We start from the raw sequence: 20,523 nt of genomic DNA on the forward strand, positions 1-20,523 counted from the left end.
ATTACAGTAGTTGTGCCTTTTGCTATTTAGGAATTTCTAGGACTGATATTTTGTGTGTTTCCATGGAAACAAATTTGACTTAGTTTTTGGTGTACAATTTTGTTTCCGGAGCACATCTCATAAACCGTTCAAGATATCTTTCTGAAATTTTGTACACACATCAACCTATTACAATAGTTGTGCCTTTTGCTATTTAGGAATTTCTGGGATTGATATTTTTTGTGTTTCCATGGAAACAAATTTGACTTAGTTTTTGGTGTACAATTTTGTTTCCGGAGCATATCTCATAAATCGTTCAAGATATCTTCTTGGCACTTATTTTGAATTTCTCAGATTTGATAATTTTATGTGTTTCCATGGAAACACATTTGGCTGTTCAAGATACCTTTAAAATAATTTTACCCATTATTTTTTTTTCTGAAATCCAGCCTTCCGTCCTGATTTTGTTTCTGGAGCATATTTTATAATGTGTTCAAGAAATCTTTTTGAAACTTTGTACAAACATTAACCTATTATATTATTTTATTTTCTGATGTATAAGTTTATTGTTTAACATACAGCAGCTGATTGAGGTAGGCAAAGGTTGTTGTGCAAACCTTACAGGGAGTAGCGACCCTGCCTTATCGAACTACTGTGATCAGAGTATGAATTTCTGTGAATTGATATTCCATGCGTCGGAATATGAGATTTGTCTAAAGCTCCAGTTCCCTCCAATTGCAAAATATCTCTAATTTCTATGTAGTCATGTCTAATTTTTAAAACCAGAGCTTTATGTCATAAATTATCTCAAATCTTCTAGTAAATAGCAATCAGTCATTAGTTTTCAGAAATAGAGAGCAATATCTACTAAACATTGCCACAATATTAGGACCTGTGACACTGTTTGCGAAATCTGATAAATTTTTATATTGATTACCAATAGCATAAACAAGTTACTTTTCCTTAATTCTTCCAAACAAGTGCAAGGGCGCGGGATGTTGATGACTAGTCATCTTGTTTTCTATAGGTTTTGTAGGATTCAGACAGACTACATCATCATGACGACTATCAGATTCTTCAGAAGTTTTAAACAGAAAACGTTGATTCCTACGATATGTACCTTCATCAGTTTTAATGAGATATGAGCGTTTATTCAGTTTTCGTATTACCTCCCCTTTTTTCCAAATTTTAACACCTAACCTAAAAGGTTTAATGCGAACAGTGTCACCTGGATGCAAGAAGGGTAAATCTTTAGCAGCATGATTGTAATAAAATGATTGTCTTTTTGACGTTGTAGCTCGGCTTGTTCAGAAGCAAAATCTACAGCTCGAGGATCCAGAAGAGATGGTTTCGTAGGTAGTAGAGTTCTAGTTCGACGATTCATAAGTCTTTGAGCAGGACTACTAGACATACTTTGTGTAGGTGTGTTCCTAAAATCTAACAAAGCTAACTATTGGTCAGAATGAGTCTTTAGCTTTACGTAAAAGATATTTTTGCAGTTTTAACCGAACTTTCAGCCTTACCATTTGACTGACTATTATATGGACTACTTGTGGTTTGTTTAAAATCCCAAATTTGAGCAAAATGAGCAAATTCAAACGACGAAAATTGTGGTCCATTATCAGAAATTAACTCAGTAGGTATACCATATCTTGAACAAGAGCATCGCTAACACAGCAATATACGTCCACATTCCTGTTTTGATTGATATGGTCCAGTTTGCATTGAGGGTCTGTGAAATAAAACTGGGTTGTAGGACTGCTATCAGTTTAACATTTCGTTCACATTAACAGAACACAATTTTTATTTTAAAACAATCGATGTCTTTATTCTAAAAGCATGACGTTTCGAATAGGTATGCAAAGTTTCAAAAGGATCTGTTAAGAATTGCGGCCTGTAGGCAAAACACAAGACACACAAACATTAGGCGTGGCTCTGTCCCAAGGGGTCGAGCATGCACCAAAAATAATAAGAGGTCAGCCTTAGGATTAAGGAATAAGTATAAAAAAGTAGCCATAGGCTATAAGGAATAAGTATAAAAAAGTTTTCAAGATGATCGATTAAGAAATGAGGTCTGCAAGTGACACACAGACATAAAAAAAGAAAATGGGCATAGCTCTGCCCCTGGGGGTTGGGTATTCACCAAAAACAATAGGGATCATACTTGGGGTATAAGCAATTCATATGAAAAATTTTCAAGACGATTGATTAAGAATTGTGGCATTAGGCGACACACAGACATAAAAAGAAAAGAAAATGGGCGTGGCTCTGCCCCTGGGGGTCAGGCATGCACCCCAAACGATAGGGATGTTCCTTAGGGTACAAAGAATAAGTATGTTTCAAGATGATACATTAAGAAATGCGGTCTGTAGATGACAAACAAATAAATAAATATAAGGAATGGGCATGGCTCTGCCCCTGGGGGTCGGGCATGCACCAAAAACAATAGGGATCATACTTAGGGTATAAGCAATTTTCAAGACGATTGATTAAGAATTATGGCCTATAGGCGACACACAGACATACAAAGAAAAGAAAATGGGCGTGGCTCTGCCCCTGGGGGTCGGGCATGCACCCCAAACGATAAGGATGTTCCTTAGGGTACAAAGAATAATTATGCATAGTTTCAAGATGATACGTTAAGAAATGTGGCCTGTAGACGACAAACAAACAAATACAAAAAATGGGCGAGGCTCTTTATAACTAAAATAAGGCGACAGTTCACCAGGTAAGTTTGATTTGTCATTTGGCCAACCAGTTTGAATAAAATCGTATAGCGTTCGAAGAACAGGATCTACCTTAGTAGCAGCTATAATTTTGTCCAATTTTTCTGAGCGCATTAGTAGTAGTTCCAATAAATTGACAGATTCGAAACTAGATTGATTAGTTTCCGTAACCTTTAGAAATGCACGAGAGAGGAGATCAGCTATGTGCATTTCTGAACCTTTCTGATATTCAACTTCTATGTCATAAGCAGCAGCACGAAGCAACATGCCTTGTAGTTGACGAGGAACTAAAGACATTGGCTTCTTCATAATCGACTCCAGTGGCTTATGATCAGAAATAACACTGGTTAATCTGCCAAATGTATATTGGTGAAACTTCTCGAGTGAGTATACTATAGCGAGCATCTCTTTCTCTATTTGGGCATATTTGACTTCAGTTTCTGTCAAAGAACGACTAGCATAAACTATAGGTTTTCCATGTTGTAAGAGTACACTTCCAAGACCGTGTAGACTAGCATCACATTGAATGACTAGTTCATCAGCAGGGTTGTAGTAACACAAGATAGGAGCAGTTGTTACAAGTTGCTTTAATTTCTTCATCAGCAGTCCAGCTCCAAGGATTATCAATATGTATTAGTTTATGAATTGGTTCAATTATCTCAGACAGCTTTGGTAAAAATCTTGCCAAATAATTTATAAAACCACAGTATCGCCTCACTTCTTCCACAGTTTTAGGCTTTGGCATTTCAGCAACAGCTTTAACTTTTTCAGGATCGACTTTTAATCCCTTTGCTGAAATAACATGACCAAGATATGTTATTGCGGGTTGTTGAAGCACACATTTATCTTTATTCAGTTGAATCTGAAGTTTTTGACATCTATCCAGTAGTTGAATTAACTTTTTATCATGATCAGCAAGTGCAGATTCATCAGAATCACCTTGGCCGTACACAACAATATCATCAGCAATTGAAAGTATGCCATCAAGACCAGCGAGAGCAGTGTTTAGACGTTTTTGAAAGATCTCAGAACTGACATTGGTTCAAAATGGTAACCTTAAAAATCTGTAACGTCCAAATTGTGCTTGGAAAGTTGTAAGTAGACTCGACTCATCGTCCAAAACACAGTGCCAATATCCATTAGCTAAATCAAACTTTGAGAAAACACGAGCAGTTTCTCCAGAAAGTCCAGACAGTTGAGGTAAGACATCATCCAGAACAGGTAGTTGACATCTCTCTCTAATCAGTGCCTTATTCAGAGGACGAGGATCTAAGCATATCCTAAGCGACCCCGATTTTTTGGTTGCTACCAACATTCTACTATTCCATACAGTAGGTCCTTCTTGAATAGCCAGTACACCAGATTTAATCAGTTCGTTAAGTTTCTCTTTAACTTTAGGTTGTAAAGCTATAGGTATTCTATTAGGTGGTAAGACATCAGGTCTAACAGTTTCATCAGTTTCAAAATGAACTTTACCGGGAAAAGTTCCTATCTTGCCTTCTTTAAAGACATCAGTGTACTCAGTAAAAGGATCCACCATTGCTCCACGCATAACAGCATGAACGGGGTTGAACTGGTCATAATTTACAGTTATTAAACCCAGTTCCTCAGAAGTATTCTTACCCAACAGAGGGGTCAGTTGTTCAGCAACAACAATGAAGTCAACATAAAACCTCTGTTTTGTTTTCAGATTTGTCAGTTGAACACAGCATTTGCCAACAGGTTTGAGTTCAGTTCCATTCCACATTTTCAGCATAGTGGAACAGTGAGTAATTGGGTACTCCGATATATACTTTTTTGGTATTACGTTAACCGTAGCACCAAAGTCTACCTGGAATTTCACAGTTTTATCTCCAAGTTTCATCCTCAGCAGAATTTGTTTATTATTTACAGTGTATACAGATTCAGTTATTGTAAATAATTCTTCAGATTGTTCTACACCATGAACTTTAGATGAGGGGCATTTCACAGCGAAATGATTAGCTTTGTTGCAGATCTTACAGACCTGGCCCCAGACAGGACAAGTTTCTTTTCTCATCACATGAAATCTACCACAAAACTTGCAGTATAGTTCTTTTTCCTTTGATTTTGAATTTGAACTACGAGTAGTTGAGGTAGTTTCTTTGTATTTAGAAATAGGTTTCTTATAACTCCGTTGTTGTTTGGATGCTTTGGACAATTTATTCTCTCAGGTACTCCTTGCTCACGTGACTGTGACGTGGGGGCGCGCCTCGTTCTGGTTGTAATGGCTGATTAATAAAGTTATATTTACTTTTCTCAACGTCTCATTCTGGCTAAGTCCCATTAATATAGAACTCTGGGGGCTAATGAAACATGGTGGCAGAGGTGGGATGCTTTGGACAATTTATTGATTTCCATTTATTTTGAATGACTTCAAGGCTATTTCTATTTTCATCAGGTTCATATACAAACTAATTATATATTATAAGAGCTTCCTTTCCAAGGTTGTATAGAAAAAGTGCCTTTCTATAATCTTCATTCTGTTGTTGTAGACCAGAAACAATCGAGTAATTAGACCAGGTTTGTTTGTACAACTTCCAATTTTCTACAGGGTTATCTCCCAGAAACAGTGGAGATGGCGGAGGAACATTTACAACTGGATAACGTTGTTCAGCAACAGCGTCGTTTCCCCTAATATTCAGAACAGGATCCTGATTGTTTTGTCTAGGATTTACTTGAGCAGCGTTGTTGTCAGCCATTATCACTTCAGACAAGTAATAAACAGACAGAGATGTACTTGTATTCTTTACAACACATCGACAGACAGTAGACTGATGGGTCATTCCATGTCAACTGGACCAAATTTCGGAAAGTTGTGGGAACATGACCCCTTCCCAAAAAATTATAAAAAATATATGTTATACTATATAGTCTTAACCTAACAAATCCAAAAATTTTACCGCTCTAGATAAAAAACTCACGGAGATATGGCCATTTGAAATTAGGGTACTGAAACGGACTATAGATTAAAAAGTTTTTCTCGGATTTTCAATTGCTTTAAACTCAAATTTGTAATTGGAGTACAACTCTCTAACTTTGTAATCTAAGACAACTTTTGGTGTAGATTACGAATTTAGCATCACACTTAATGTGCTATTCAAACTTTTTGGGCCACCAGGTGGCAAAATGCGGAACAAATGAACTATTCACTTTTTTTTCACGATTTCCACAGCCTCTGGCAAAGTCACTGTTGTATACATAACCTCCAAAATTGGCACAGTTAATGTCAGTTGGTATTTTATCAATTTACAAAAGATTCTGAGTCGATTGAATAGATACTTTTCAAAATATTCAGCATCAAAATTCATTCACACGGAAAATTTACAAAATTTACCCATTTTCTCCTTCAATTTTGGCCATGTGGGACAGAGGTTAAAATTTTGAAACTGATTGAAAATGAAACTTCATTTACCTATTATAACACACATTAAAGTCCATCTTGTGTATTTGGGGTCTAATATTTTTAATTCGCACATGAAATCTGTGCGGTGATGGAGTTTTAATACCTATTATCAAAATTGTTGACGTTTCACGTTAATTTTAAAATAACTTCTAAATGACCTATACCCCTCAAACGTGTCTATTTATAGTACCTTATTGCCTTGATCACGAATATGTAATAATTTTGCATCTACTTTATACCATTCTAAATTTATTTTGCCTCCCAAATTAGAAAAAAATTGTTGTTCCGCTTCCTAAATTGTAATATAGGGCTTTGACAATCAGATTAAAATTACTTCTGAAAGACTTAGGCTCCTCATATTTGACATTTAAGAGCAACGTATATATTGTAGAATAAGAATATAGACGCATTTGGCTACAGGGAGTATCGTTTCAATTTAAATTTGATTTCCAACACAGGGGAAAACTTGTTTTGTCTGCTTAGAAAGTTGAAGTACATGTACAGTGTTGTTACATTATCACTGAACACTTGAAAACTACAGGCCGCAATTCTTAACGTATGGTCTTGAAACTGCATACTTATTCCTTATACCCTAAGGATGTTTCCTATTGTTTTTGGTGCTTGCCCAGCCCGGGTCAGAGCCACACCCATTTTTTCTTTGTGTGTCTGTGTGTTTTTTTGCCCCACAGGTCGCAATTCTTAATGGATTGTCTTGAAAACTATTCATATATATCCCTTATACCCAAAGGATGACTGTTATGATTTTTGGTGTATGCCCGGCCGACCCCCAGGGGCACAGCAACGCCAGATTTTAGTGTTATTGGTCACACAAAAAACAATAGCGATCATTCTTAGGGTATAAGGAATAAGTATGCACAATTTCAAGACAATCCATTAAGAATCTTGGCTTGTAGGCGACAAACTGACACATGCAAAAATTGAGCATGGCTCTCTGCCCTGGGGTCTGGCGCGCACCAAAAACAATAGGGAACATCCTTAGGGTATAAGGAAAAACTAGTATACATAGTTTCAAGACCATACGTTAAGAATTGCGGCCTGTAGTTTTCAAGTGTTCAGTGATAATGTAACAACACTTTACATGTACTTCAACTTTCTAAGCAGACAAAACAAGTTTTCCCCTGTGTTGGAAATCAAATTTAAATTGAAACGATACTCCCTGTAGCCAAATGCGTCTATATTCTTATTCTACAATATACGTTGCTCTTAAATGTCAAATATGAGGAGCCTAAGTCTTTCAGAAGTAATTTTAATCTGATGCGTCTAGAGATAGTGAAACTACAAAAGGCCGTACTTCAACTTTCTAATTAGACAAAACACGTTTTCACCTGTTTTAAAGCAAAACTAAAATGACCGATACTCCCTGGATCCCAAAAGAGTCTTTTTTCTTATTCTATGTTAAAAGTTGATCTAAAATGACAAATATGAGGGGTCTAAGTCTTTCAGAAATACTTTCAATCTGATCATCAAAACCCATTACTCTAATTCGTGAAGCGTATTAACCATTTTGTTCTCATTTTGGAGACAAAATAAAATTAGAACAATACAATGTACATCCAAAATGATTACATATTTTTAATCTACGTAAAACATCACTTTAAATAATCATGTTTGGGGAGTATAGGTCATTTAGAAGTTATTTTAAAATCAACGTGAAAAGTCAATAATTTGGATAACAGCCATTAAAACTTCATCACCGCACAGATTTATTGTGCCAATTAAAAATATAAACCATCAAATTCACAAGATGGACTTTAATGTATGTTATAGTAGGGTATTTGAAGTTTTATTATCAATTTTTTTCAGAATTTTAACCTCTGTTCCACATGGCCAAAATTTAAGGTGAAAATGTGTATATTGTGTACGTTTTCAGTGTGCAATGAATTTCGAGACTGAATATTAGGAAAAGTATATATCGCATTAAATTTGAATCTTTTGTAAATTGATATAAGACAAACTGACATTAACTATGCCAATTTTGCATTTTATGTTACAATAGTGACTTTGCCAGAGGTTGTGGAAATTATGAAAATAAAAGTGAATAGTTCATTTTGGATGCAAAATGAAATTAAAACAATACAATGTACATCCAAATTGATTACATATTTGTATATTACGCAAAAAAGTCACCCTAAATAGACATGTTTGAGGAGTATAGGTCATTTAGAAGTTATTTTAAACTCAACGTGAAAAGTCACCAATTTGGATAACAGATTTCAAGTGCCAATTAAAAATATAAGCCATCAAATACACAAGATGGACTTTAATGTATGTTATAGTAGGGTAATTGAAGTTTCATTCTCAAACTTTTTCAGAATTATAACCTCTGTCCCACATGGCCAAAATTGAAGGTGAAAATGGGTATATTTTGTACGTTTTCAGTGTACATTGAATTTCGAGACTGAATATTTGGAAAAGTATATATCCCATCGTCTTAGAATCTTTTGTAAATTAAGTATGCCAATTTTGCAGTTTATGTATACAATAGTGATTTTGCCAGAGGCTTCGGAAATCCTGAAAATAAAAGTGAATAGCTCATTTGTTCCACATTTTGCCACCTGGTGGCGCGAACAGTATGCATTGGATAATGAGTGTGATGCTAAATTCATAATCTTCACCAAAAGTTGTCTTAGATTACAAAGTTAGAGGGTCCTACTCCTATTAAAGATGTGAGTTTAAAGCATCTGAAAACCTGAAAAAAATTACTGATTTATGATCTGTTTTAGTACCCTAATTTCAAATGGCCATAACATAGTGACTTTCCAACCTAGATAGGTAAAATTTTGGATTTCTTAGTTTAAGGCCATATACTATAACAAATATTTTTTATAATTTTTTGGGAGGGGGTCATGTTCCCACGATTGGTCCAGTTGACATGGAATGACCCTGATGTGTGACGTCAGAAATAAACACTTTAAAACAGCAGAGATTTGACGTCTATGCATAATAAAGTCATTTTACCTTCTTTACTAGGTTCTTAATTACTTGCCACCATGTTTCATTAGCCCCCAGAGTTCTATATTAATGGGATTTAGCCAGAATGAGACGTTGAGAAAAGTAAATATAACTTTATTAATCAGCCATTACAACCAGAACGAGGCGCGCGCCCACGTCACAGTCACGTGAGCAAGGAGTACCTGAGAGAATACGTAACACAAACATTCGTAGCAGACAATAATGTTACAAAGTAACTAATTTCTGCTGAGAATTTTATGAAAAAAGAAAGATTTAAGAATATGGTACTCTTACAGAATGTGCAAATAAAGGTGTTTTAAAATGCTTTATTGCTATTTTGATCTTTTGGGTCAATAGATAGTATATTTATAGATTCATTTTTGTGAAAATCTCAATTTCAATCAAATTCAATATTTTCATTTGGTTTGTCTGTAGTTCATTATTAGACTTGCGCATTCCGACTCATGTTGCCAGCACAGGTCACAGTTAATGTTGACCAAGACATATGCCGGTTGACAGTGAAGTGTCATTGATTTTCTTGTTAGATAACTGATGTTCAAAACAGGATTTTTGTTAAGAAATTTCATATTTGTTTAAACCTTGATGTATATCTATTATAGAATTGTAGGTTATTATGATTGGTGATGTATTAGTTTGTATTGTTGTAACTTATCAATCTAACACACCTTCTTTGGCAGCCCATAAATAACAAAAACATTTTATAACTACCGGTAGATTTATATTGGTTTTAGAATAAAACTATTAAGTACACTGAAGTCCCTCTTTTAAGACCAATTGCGGGACTGATATAAAATGGCCTTAATAATGGTGGGATGTTAATACCAGTTGCCCCCTTGGGGTGTAGGGGGTGATATGTAATATACCCTTTGTATATCCAGTGTGTCTTAAAAGACGACTAAATGGATCCCTGTAATGGGACGTTTTTACTGTGAGGAAGTGGAATCCTTGTGATTGAATAGGGATTTGTCTTCCGAGCCCTTTCTCTGCAACACATTACTTTAGCCTATGGTTCACCTAGATGGCCCACTCTGATCTGATCAGTCGGCTTTGGTTGTTTTAGCTCTCTGGTATGTACGTCTTTCCAATTTTCATTGCTTTGTTATTTTTTCACTCTGCATAACAACCTTTGTGTCCTAGTAACATTTCTTTGAGAGTCGATTTGGGTCAATCAGGTTGGAGTAGTATTTTTGTCCCCAGCCTTTCTTAGAAAGTAGGGGACTATTGAAATGGGTTCGTCTGCCTGTCCGTCCGTCCGCCCGTCACACTTTTTGGGACGACACAATAACTCTCCTTCTAATTGAGCTAGAATGTTCAAACTTGGTGTAGGTGTTTATTAGGTGAATGCCTCGATGGAGTTCGAAGATGAGAATTTTCTGCTTAGGGTAAGCAGAGATAAGGAATTTGATTGGTTGATGCTTTGGGACACGATAGTTTTAGTTCTAATTAAGTGAGAGTGATGAAACTTGGTGTATAGTTTCATTACATCAATACCTTTACTAAGTTCGATAATGAGCATTTTCTGCTCAGGGTAAGCAGAGCGATAAACAATTTGATTGGCCGAGACTTTGGAACACAATAACTCTCCTTCTAATTGAGCTAGAACGTTCCAACTTAGTGTAGGTGTTTATTAGATCAATGCCTTGATGGAGTAGCATTTTCTGCTTAGGGTAAGCAGAGATAAGCAAATCTGATTGGTTGATGCTTTGGGGCACGAAAACTTTGTTTTTAATTAAGTGAGAGTGATGAAACTTGAAGTATAGATTCATTTACCTTGACTAAGTTCGATGATGAGAATTTTCTGCTTAGGCTAAAGAGCGATAAGTAATTTGATTGGTCAAGACTTTGGAACATAACAACATAACAACTCTGCTTTTAATTGAGGTAGAATGTTTAAACTTGTTGTAAATGTTCATTAGGTGAATGTCTTGACTGAGTTCAATGATAAACATTTCGAGCTAAAGCTAAGCAGAGGTAAGCAATTTCATTGATCGATACTTTGGGACAAAATAACTTTGATTCTATCTAATAGAGAGTGATGAAACTTAGTGTATAATTGATAATCAGTTTGATTGCTTGATACTTTTGAAAATAATAAATGTGCTATTAATTAATATGTGTCACTATTTATTTTGAGATTTCAGCATCAGCCTCACTGTTGGCTTGTTACTTTCTGTCTTGAGTATATCCCTCATCAAGCCCAGAGGCCATGCACAGGTTATTCATCTTAGTCCATCCCCTAGTAGGCAGGATAGTAACCTAGGTGACGACGAGGGGTGAATAATTGATAAATTACTTCATTGGAATCCCCAGTCCCACCCAATCATTATGGAATATCCGAGAAACAGAATCGTCCTAATTCAGAAGATGTTTCAAATATATTTTTAAATATAAAATTATAATTGCAAAATGTCAAAGTCTTGGTCGAGGTTCCTCTTAATATATTCTTGTTTTTTCTATATTTTTAATATTAATATACTTAAAATATTGCATTATTTAATTTCAATTATGTTTACTGTTATACTTGTTTTTATTCATGTATAATTATTGTGATTCATTTAGTTTGTCTTGAAAAAATTCACCATATGATCGACGTAATATAACATGGTTGGAGCTGACGTGCCATTCAACCACATTACATTCATTCATTAATACCGAGTTGGACGTAAAGAATAATCCTTTTCCTGCCTGAGAGTTTGTCTATTCATAGACATATTCCAATATAAATATTGATGAGAAGAGCGTAAAATTTTAATTTCTAAAACATGGTTCTGTAATTTTACGGATTAAGACTGGCTGTTTAGAATTCTCACAACATATTGAGTTCATGTGCAATGCTTCAATGTGAAGGTCATGTTTGAGCCGAACGACATGGTCGGCAGAAAATATTTTACTGAACAAACAGTGACATTATTCATAATTTAATAAGATTGAATATTATTTACATTTCTATCAACAATTAGTTAATAACTATTGATAATAATAAATTCATTGTTCTCATGATTAACCCTACAAAAGGGTAGATTATCATGGGAGATTAGTTGTTCGTTAAATGGCTACAACTTATCTAACTTATCACTTTCTTTGACTGTAAGAAATTAACTGAGTTGCTATTTATATCAATAGTACAAAAAATTCCTGATAAAAATCTGAAAAAACTGAACACAGCAGAAAGTCTTGATGACTTGATTCAGTTTGGCGTAATGATTTAAATGAGTTAAATCCAGGGGGTTTCAAAATCATTCATAACCATGCATAATTTACCTTACTTTAACCTCATGTTATATATCTAAGTCCATGACGTCATCATTCCATGATTTCATAACTTCCTATGTCATAACTGACTTCCAGTCATTTTGTATTTAGTTCTTAATCCCTGAAGAAGTTAGTATTTTTACTGACGAAATGTTTGATAAAACAATGCTTTTTTGATATTGTGTTCTATTAATTATTGTATATCAAGTTTTTATGTGGACGTATATTGTCTTTGCATCGGTTCCTGGTTGTGGACAGTCTACAGGTCACAATTTTTATCTGATTTGGATGAAACTTGAAATGTATGTTTATAACCCAAAGACCTCAGTTCCATTCAATATTTGCACATATTGGACTGTACCTTCCTGGATTATGGCCCCTGGTTGTACGAAAAATCATATTTTTAGCTTGTGATCCCTCTAAAGGTCACCATTATTATCCAATTAAAAAAACCGTTCGATAACGTACCATAATAACTGGTGAGTTCAAATTTCATATGTAATACCAAGGTTGTGGAACCTCTATAGAGGTCACAATTTTTATCGGATTTTGATGAAATTTGAAATGTATGTTTATAACATAACCCAAAGATCTTGGTTGCCCCTGATTGTATCGTGATTTCAGATTGGGGATCCTTGAGAGGTCACAATTTCTATCCAATTATAAAAATATATATCATTGTAACACCCTAATAATGTTTGAGTTCAAATTTCGTGAAAATCGGACCGAAAGTTCTCAACAAAATGGCCGCCCCTTTTACGCAAATAGTGTAAAAGTATGTAATACCAAGGTTCTGGACCCCCCTAGAGGCCACAATTTGTATCTGATATTTATGAAACTTAAATATATGTTTCTATCCAAAAGATCTCGGTCCCTGTCTATATTCACGCACGTCGGACCGTAATTTCCTGGATTATCGCCCCTGAATGTATGAAAAATCATGTTTTTCGCTTGTTGTTCCTCTAGAGGTCACAAGTTTTATCCAATCTAAAAAAGGCTTTCAATTGATCACCATTAGGCCTATACCATAATGACAGTTGAATTCGAATTTCATGAAAATCAGACCGAAACCGTCTGACAAAATGGCCACTCCCCATACACAAATAGGCTGTGGACTTTGTAGAGTCCCATTTTTTAACCAATTTCAATGAAACTTAAAATATATGTTTATATCCCAAAGATCTGAGTTCCTTTCAATACTTGCGTGTATCGGATCGTTACTTCCTGGATTATGGCGCCCGATTTTACGTGAAATCACTTTTATTTAGCTTGCTCTCTGTCCATCTCTTGCAAAATATCTTGCCTGGCAACGGCTGGTATTCTTTTATTCTGACATATCAGGGCTTGAAATTTTTTAAAGAAATAATTTTTCCATGCCTGATGGAAAGATTAAACAAGGTGAAAATGTCTAGTGCTCAAAGAAAATGATTATATTTATGATGCAATTTGTGTTTATAGTTGGAAACAAGCAAGCAGTTGTACTGTTGTCACATGAAAGGCGTAATACAGAACAAATCTGTGCTAGATTACATCAAAACAGTAGGCAAATTTCTCTTTGTAATAGTAAACAGTGGCTTTAATCTACTAAACCCAGAACTCCATCTTGCTGTTGGCTCTAAGAAATCGAAAGTTGAACATAAAATAAATCCCAATCGAGAATACAACCCTTCTGTTTCAAGCATGAAAGACTGTCCAATGAATTTTGAAAAGGCGGACACCACAAAAAGGAGAGAAATTTTAGTGAAACATGGTAGCAGTGCTATTTACAATGAGATCTCAGATTAATTCAATTTGAATGATATTCTACTGGACTGTAGACCTGAATGTCCCAGGTTCCTGGTGTGGGTAGTCTAATTAGAATATAACCAACATTGTCTGATCAAGACCAGATGTTCTGTTGGTAATAATAATAACAATAATAATTGTTTTCTTTAGCACTGAACATTCATTCAGTCAGTCTGGCTGCTCTGTGGCGCTTTAAAATGTAGATATCATTATAAAAAACATACATGTAGTCTTTTGAAATAGGCATACAAAATATTTCACATTAGCCATAATTTAGCCTGACCACTTGACGTTATGACGTCAAAATAATGTAGACTGGTTATGGGTTAATTCATTGACCATCCAAAGAAATGCAATTTGTAAGAGTTTCACACTTAAATGAACCCTTGACAGTTTGAAGTTGACGAATAGTAGGTGAAATTTCCACTTGTCCTTTAAATTGCACACATGACAATAGATGAATTAACCATCCTTTTCCTTTCATTTCCCCGTGAATTAGATTTGTCTATTTATTGAGTTACTGTCCTTGACATGTGTAAAATATAGCGCATGTGGCCTTATGTCCCAGATCTAGGATGAACAAGGTAAATTATGCAGTCATTTGAAATGTTCCATTTTTTGTGTTCCCGTCTGCGTATGAGAAACAAATGGACGCTTTCACAGTAGAATGGTAAAAACTGATGACATATCTGAATATTCAGGTGGTATCTGGTGTCTGTTTTTGAATTCTTGGAGTCAACATATATAGCTTGTACCTTTATAATATTAATGTTTTCTTGTTTGTTGTTTTAAATTTATATACAGAGTTAATTTTCATTTCTTTTTGTGAGATTTCTTTTCTGTATTTCTATTGTATTCTTCGACATATAAGGAACACCTTTTTTACCAAATATTTTTTGTGTCTCCATTCAAAACTAACCCCATCCCCCAATAGCCGAGTGAAGAACAAGCTAACAAAAGAACGGATGGTGTAAAATGTCATTTATTATGACTAATCAACTGAAATATGCATATCAATGAAAACAAATCTTTAACAAAGAATACTACATATATAAACACTAATAATACAAAATGACATCATATTTCAGTCTTAAAACTGTGGGTTGGGCTTAAGATTTAACAAATAAATGGCCAATGAATACAAGTTTCGTAAACAAACAATACTATATGTATAAAAACTAATAATAGTGATACAAATGAAAACACATATCACAAATAAATGGCACATTAAACAGGCCAAAAGCCATATTAACCAAGTTGTACTGTAAGAATTAAGTGCAAGGTGGAGCAGGGGAGGTGGAGAGTTATCAACGGAAATATCGTGGATCAAACACAATACGTCCTGTCTGTGGCACTGCCAATTCTGTTGTGATGGAAAGAGCAGGAAAAAACAACGCGGGAACCAAGCTCATTTACATAATCAGGAATGTATAAGAAATAGACGAGGACTATATCAAGTGTAACAAACCTGGACGAGGACTGTAACACAAAAATCATTATTGACAATAATGTTTATTTGTGTCTCCATTCAAAACTAACCCCATCCCCCAATAGCCGAGCGAAGAACAAGCTAATAAAAGAACGGATGGTGTACAATGTCATTTATTATGACTAATCAACTGAAATATGCATATCAATGAAAACAAAATTTAACAAAGAATACTACATATATAAACACTAATAATACAAAATGACATCATATTTCAGTCTTAAAACTGTGGGTTGGGCTTAAGATTTAACAAATAAATGGCCAAACACGTCACAAATTGTGATGTCGTGCCCAAACCTAAAGACACCATCCGCATGATAGCTGAAATAAATTGCATATCATGACATACTATATATTATTTGGCATATTGGTCTAATTCTATGTACATGTTTGTATTGCATGTTGTCCTCAATGGATGTTGGGATGCAATAAATTCTTATCTTATTACACAACAATCGAGCATAAAATTAACACACTGGCTAAGATAATTGAGGAGAATAAAAGGCAAATAACCATATAGCCAACCAAGCCCTTCCTACACAGCCCATACTGTATAAGTCAGTACATACACAATAAAATATCTAAAGATTGGGATACAATAAAATTCTTATCTTATCAGCACAATATCTGAACATAAATTTAACACAATTGACAAGAATAAAAGAATTACATACAGTACCATACATGCAAAATACAGTATCTAATTAGTTAAAGAGCTAACACAAATCAAGACATACACACTAATCGAGTATAAAATTAACGCACTAGCTAAGATAATTGAAGAGGGTGAAAGGCAAATAACCATATATCCAATCAACCCCCTGTAATATATGTTGTGCCTTACGTATGGTCCCGATTTACAGTGTGTTGCATCACGCGCATGTCTACATTATTGTCATTAGTTGCACGTCTGCTTTGAACATGCAGTTGCAATAAAGCCGCCATCATTGAAACACCATGTGCTTGTCTGAGTCTTTATTATGTAGTATATAGGGCCAGATATACCACATTTGGCGACGAAGTGGGATAAAAATGAATCGAAGACATTACAAGAAAGGTAGCCTACCTATGAATATTCTAGGAATATCTTTTGGGATTGTCATAGCCATGGCAGAGATTGCTAAAATTTCTGAGTTCGACGAAGTGAAGGAGTCATTCGTTTGTTATGAAGAATGTATGAGCCAGTATTTTATTGCTAACGACGTCGAAGACGGAAAGAAGGTGCCGATATTTTTGACAGTGGTTGGTCAACAGACATATGGTTTGTTGAAAAATTTATTAGCCCCGGTTCTGCCCAGTACACATACTTACGATGTTTTGATTGATACGTTGAAGAGACATTTCACACCAACACCGTTATTGCAGAACGATATAAATTTCATCGTCGAGACCAAAATGATGGCGAATCAGTAGCTGACTATATGGTAGCTTTGAGAAAATTGTGATTTTGGAGATTTTTTAAATCAAGCTCTTCGTGATAGGCTAGTGTGTGAGTTATACAGAAGAGATTGTTGGCGACAGTAGGTCTAACGTTGAGAATGGCAACAGATACTGCACAGGCTATTGAATTAGCTGAGAAGGATTCAATGGAACTTAAAGGGACAACATCACCAGCCGTCAGTGTAAACAAGTTACATAGAGGAAAATTTGGTGGACATACAAGTAAATCAAAGTCTTATGGTTATAGTACAGGTGGTTACAGCGGTAATCAGAATAAAAGTCAGAAACATTACAATGGTAATCGTCAAAATTTTCAGAGCAAGAATTCTACGTCAGCGGATGTGAAATGTTTTCGTTGCGGAAATTCTAACCATAAACATTTTAAGTGCCCTTTTAGAAATGAAAAATGTTTCATGTGCCAGGAAAGAGGAAGTATTTCTAAAATGTGTAATAAACGTCAGTTTCTACAAATAATGTACCAGCTGAAGAATTTGGGTTATGGTCTGTTTACTTTGGTGAGGGAAGGAGAGCTGCTTACAAAGTTCGTGTTTTGATGAATAAAACTGAAGTTGAGATGGAAGTTGACACCGGTGCAGCATTGTCAGTAATGCCAGCTAACTTGTATCTTGAACACTTTTCAAATTGTGTGTTAAAACCCTCAAGCGTGGTTTTAAAGACATACTCTGGTGAAGTTTTGAATTTGATGGGTGAATTGGAAGTTACAGTTACGTATAAAAATCAGACAGTTGTTTTGCCAGTTGTCGTAGTTAAAGATGCTAACCCGGCAGCACTTATAGGAAGAAACTGGTTACAAAAACTGAAGCTGGATTGGTTGAATATTTTTAGAGTACAAGCTGAGTTTGATATTCAACCTTGGATTAAGAAGTTTCCTATGGTTTTTGCGGAAGGTTTTGGAGTCATTAAAGTTCACAAGGCTAATATACGTCTGAAAGACACGGCGACACCGATATTTTATAAACTGCGACCAATACCATACGCGATTAAAGAGATGGTGGAAAGGGAACTGGATCGATTGGAAAGTAGTGGTGTAATTTCTAAAGTCGATTATAGCCCGTGGGCAAAGCCGATTGTTGTAGTGCCCAAATCCTGAACGTTCGATAAGAATTTGCGGAGACTATAAAGTAACTGTGAATAAATGTATTGAGGTACAGCAATACCCATTACCTAATGCAGAGGACATCTTTGCGACGCTAGCCGGTGGAATGGTTTTTAGTAAACTTGATCTGTCGAGTGCGTACATTAGAGCAAATACTTCATGGTATGGAAGGAGTGATGTGCAGATTAGATGACATCTTAATTAGTGCTCCTACGATGGAAGAACATTTAAGTCGTGTTGAAATGGTTCTTCAGAGACTAGAAAAGTTTGGTGTTAGACTTAAACTTTCTAAGTGTGTTTTCATGAAACCTAGTGTGAACTATTTAGGTTATAAAGTGGATAGTAATGGTTTTCATCCACTAGCGGAAAAAGTTGAGGCGATTAATAATGCGCCAGTGCCTACAAACGTTTCAGAGTTAAAGTCATTTCTTGGACTTATTAATTATTATGGGAAATTTCTACCCAACTTATCAACCATGCTAAACCCCTTGCATGAACTTTTGCAGAAAGATACTCCTTGTTTCTGGTCAAAGGAATGCGATAAAGCTTTTATGATTTGTAAACAGAAGTTGACAGATACCAAGTTATTAGTTCATTATGACATGAATAAACCACTTAAAATCGCTTGCAATGCGTCATCATATGGGTTAGGTAGTGTTATTTCGCATGTTGATAAAGAAGGCAACGAGCAACCGATTGCTTTTGCATCGAGAACTTTGAATCTGAGTGAAAGAAACTATCCACAGCTGGAGAAAGAAGCGCTTTCAATTATATATGGAATAAAAAAGTTTCATCAATATCTTTATGGCCGGACGTTCATATTGGAGACTGATCATAAACCACTTACGACTATTTTAGGTCCTTATACAGCTGTACCTACTCTTGCAGCTGCGCGCTTACAAAGATGGGCATTGATCTTATCAGCATATCAATATCAAATCGTATACAGATCATCTGTTGAACACGGTGATGCAGATGCACTTTCGTGTAATCCTTTGGAGGTTGTTCAGGACGATTCATCGGAGTCAGTTATTTTTCATATGTAAATGAATTACCGATAAATAGTCATCAAATTAGTGAGGCTACACGAAAGGACAGAGTCTTGTGTAAAGTTTTAGAGTATGTTAAAACTGGGTGGCCTAGTTTTATAGAAGAGACTGAGTGAAAGCCCTATTTCATTCGCAGAAATGAACTCAGTACCGATCAGAACTGTATTCTGTGGGGTATGCGTGTTATAATCCCTGGCAAGTTTCAGCAGAGACTTTTAGATGATTTACACGAAGTACATCCTGGGATGTGCCGTATGAAATCTCTCGCACGCAGTTATTTATGGTGGCCTAATCTTGACAACGATATAGAGAAAAAGGTGCGCGGTTGTCAAGTGTGTTTATCTGTACGTAAAAGCCCTCCGTCATCACCGTTGTTACCGTGGAAATGGTCAAGTGTGTTTATCTGTACGTAAAAGCCCTCCGTCATCACCGTTGTTACCGTGGAAATGGCCAAGCCATATTTGGCAGCGTTTACATATTGATCATGCCGAGTTTCAGAAACAGAATTACTTGATAGTCATTGATAGTCATTCTAAATGGTTAGAAGTTTTTAACATGCCTTCAACAACTTCTGCTAGAACAATAGAAGTATTACGTACTCTGTTTTCGTCCGCAGTTTAAAAGTGCAGAGTTCGAACAGTTTATGATATATAATGGTATTCGTCACATATGTACACCGCCGTACCATCCCGCATCAAATGGTGCTGCCGAACGTTCTGTGGAAACAGTGAAACAGTCCTTGTTAAAGCAAGTACTTCAAAGTAATACTAATACAAAGGAATCGTTGCAACGAAAGTTAGATAACTTTTTATTGATCTATAGAGTTACTCCACACAGTGTTACAGGAGTAGCTCCAGCCGAACTGTTTCTTAAGAGGCAACTGAGAACGGGATTTAGTATGTTAAAACCAGTCATGCATAAAACGGTTGAGTCTAAACAAGAAAGTCAAATTAAAGCGCAAGATGTTAAAGTTAAAAATCGCGAGTTTCAAGAAGGACAACTTGTCTACGTTAAAAATAATCGCAAAGGAGTAGTTAAATGGATTCCTGCTAAGATTACGAGAAAACTCGGGTTACAAACTTTTTTAGTTAGAGTTAATGGTAAAATCATGTTGATCATGTGTTACCGTCACATGCGATCGATCGTAAAATTCCAGAAATGGTTACAACTAAAACTGATGCTCCGAGACGTAATAGAACTGATGATTACATGTGGCCTGTTCCAGATATTAATCGACCTAATGATAATGTTGCTGAACATCGACAACC

The 20,523-nt window shown here is 35.5% G+C and overlaps 1 protein-coding gene across 2 annotated transcripts in view; it reads left to right on the forward strand.

The window, feature by feature from the left end:
• The window catches only part of LOC126811185 (uncharacterized), a 245,703-nt gene that overhangs the window by 136,964 nt on the left and 88,216 nt on the right, over nt 1-20,523 (forward strand). Inside the window, exon 9 of one of the 2 annotated variants that reach the window (XM_050536746.2) lies at nt 13,834-13,914. The exons of the other annotated variant lie outside the window; for it this stretch is intronic. Coding sequence (XP_050392703.1) covers nt 13,834-13,914 — 81 coding nt within the window. The remainder of the gene's footprint in view (nt 1-13,833; nt 13,915-20,523) is intronic. 2 annotated transcript variants of the gene reach the window in all.

Source organism: Patella vulgata, chromosome 2 (genome assembly GCF_932274485.2).
Source record: "Patella vulgata chromosome 2, xgPatVulg1.2, whole genome shotgun sequence".
Classification (NCBI taxonomy): Eukaryota; Metazoa; Mollusca; class Gastropoda; family Patellidae; genus Patella; species Patella vulgata.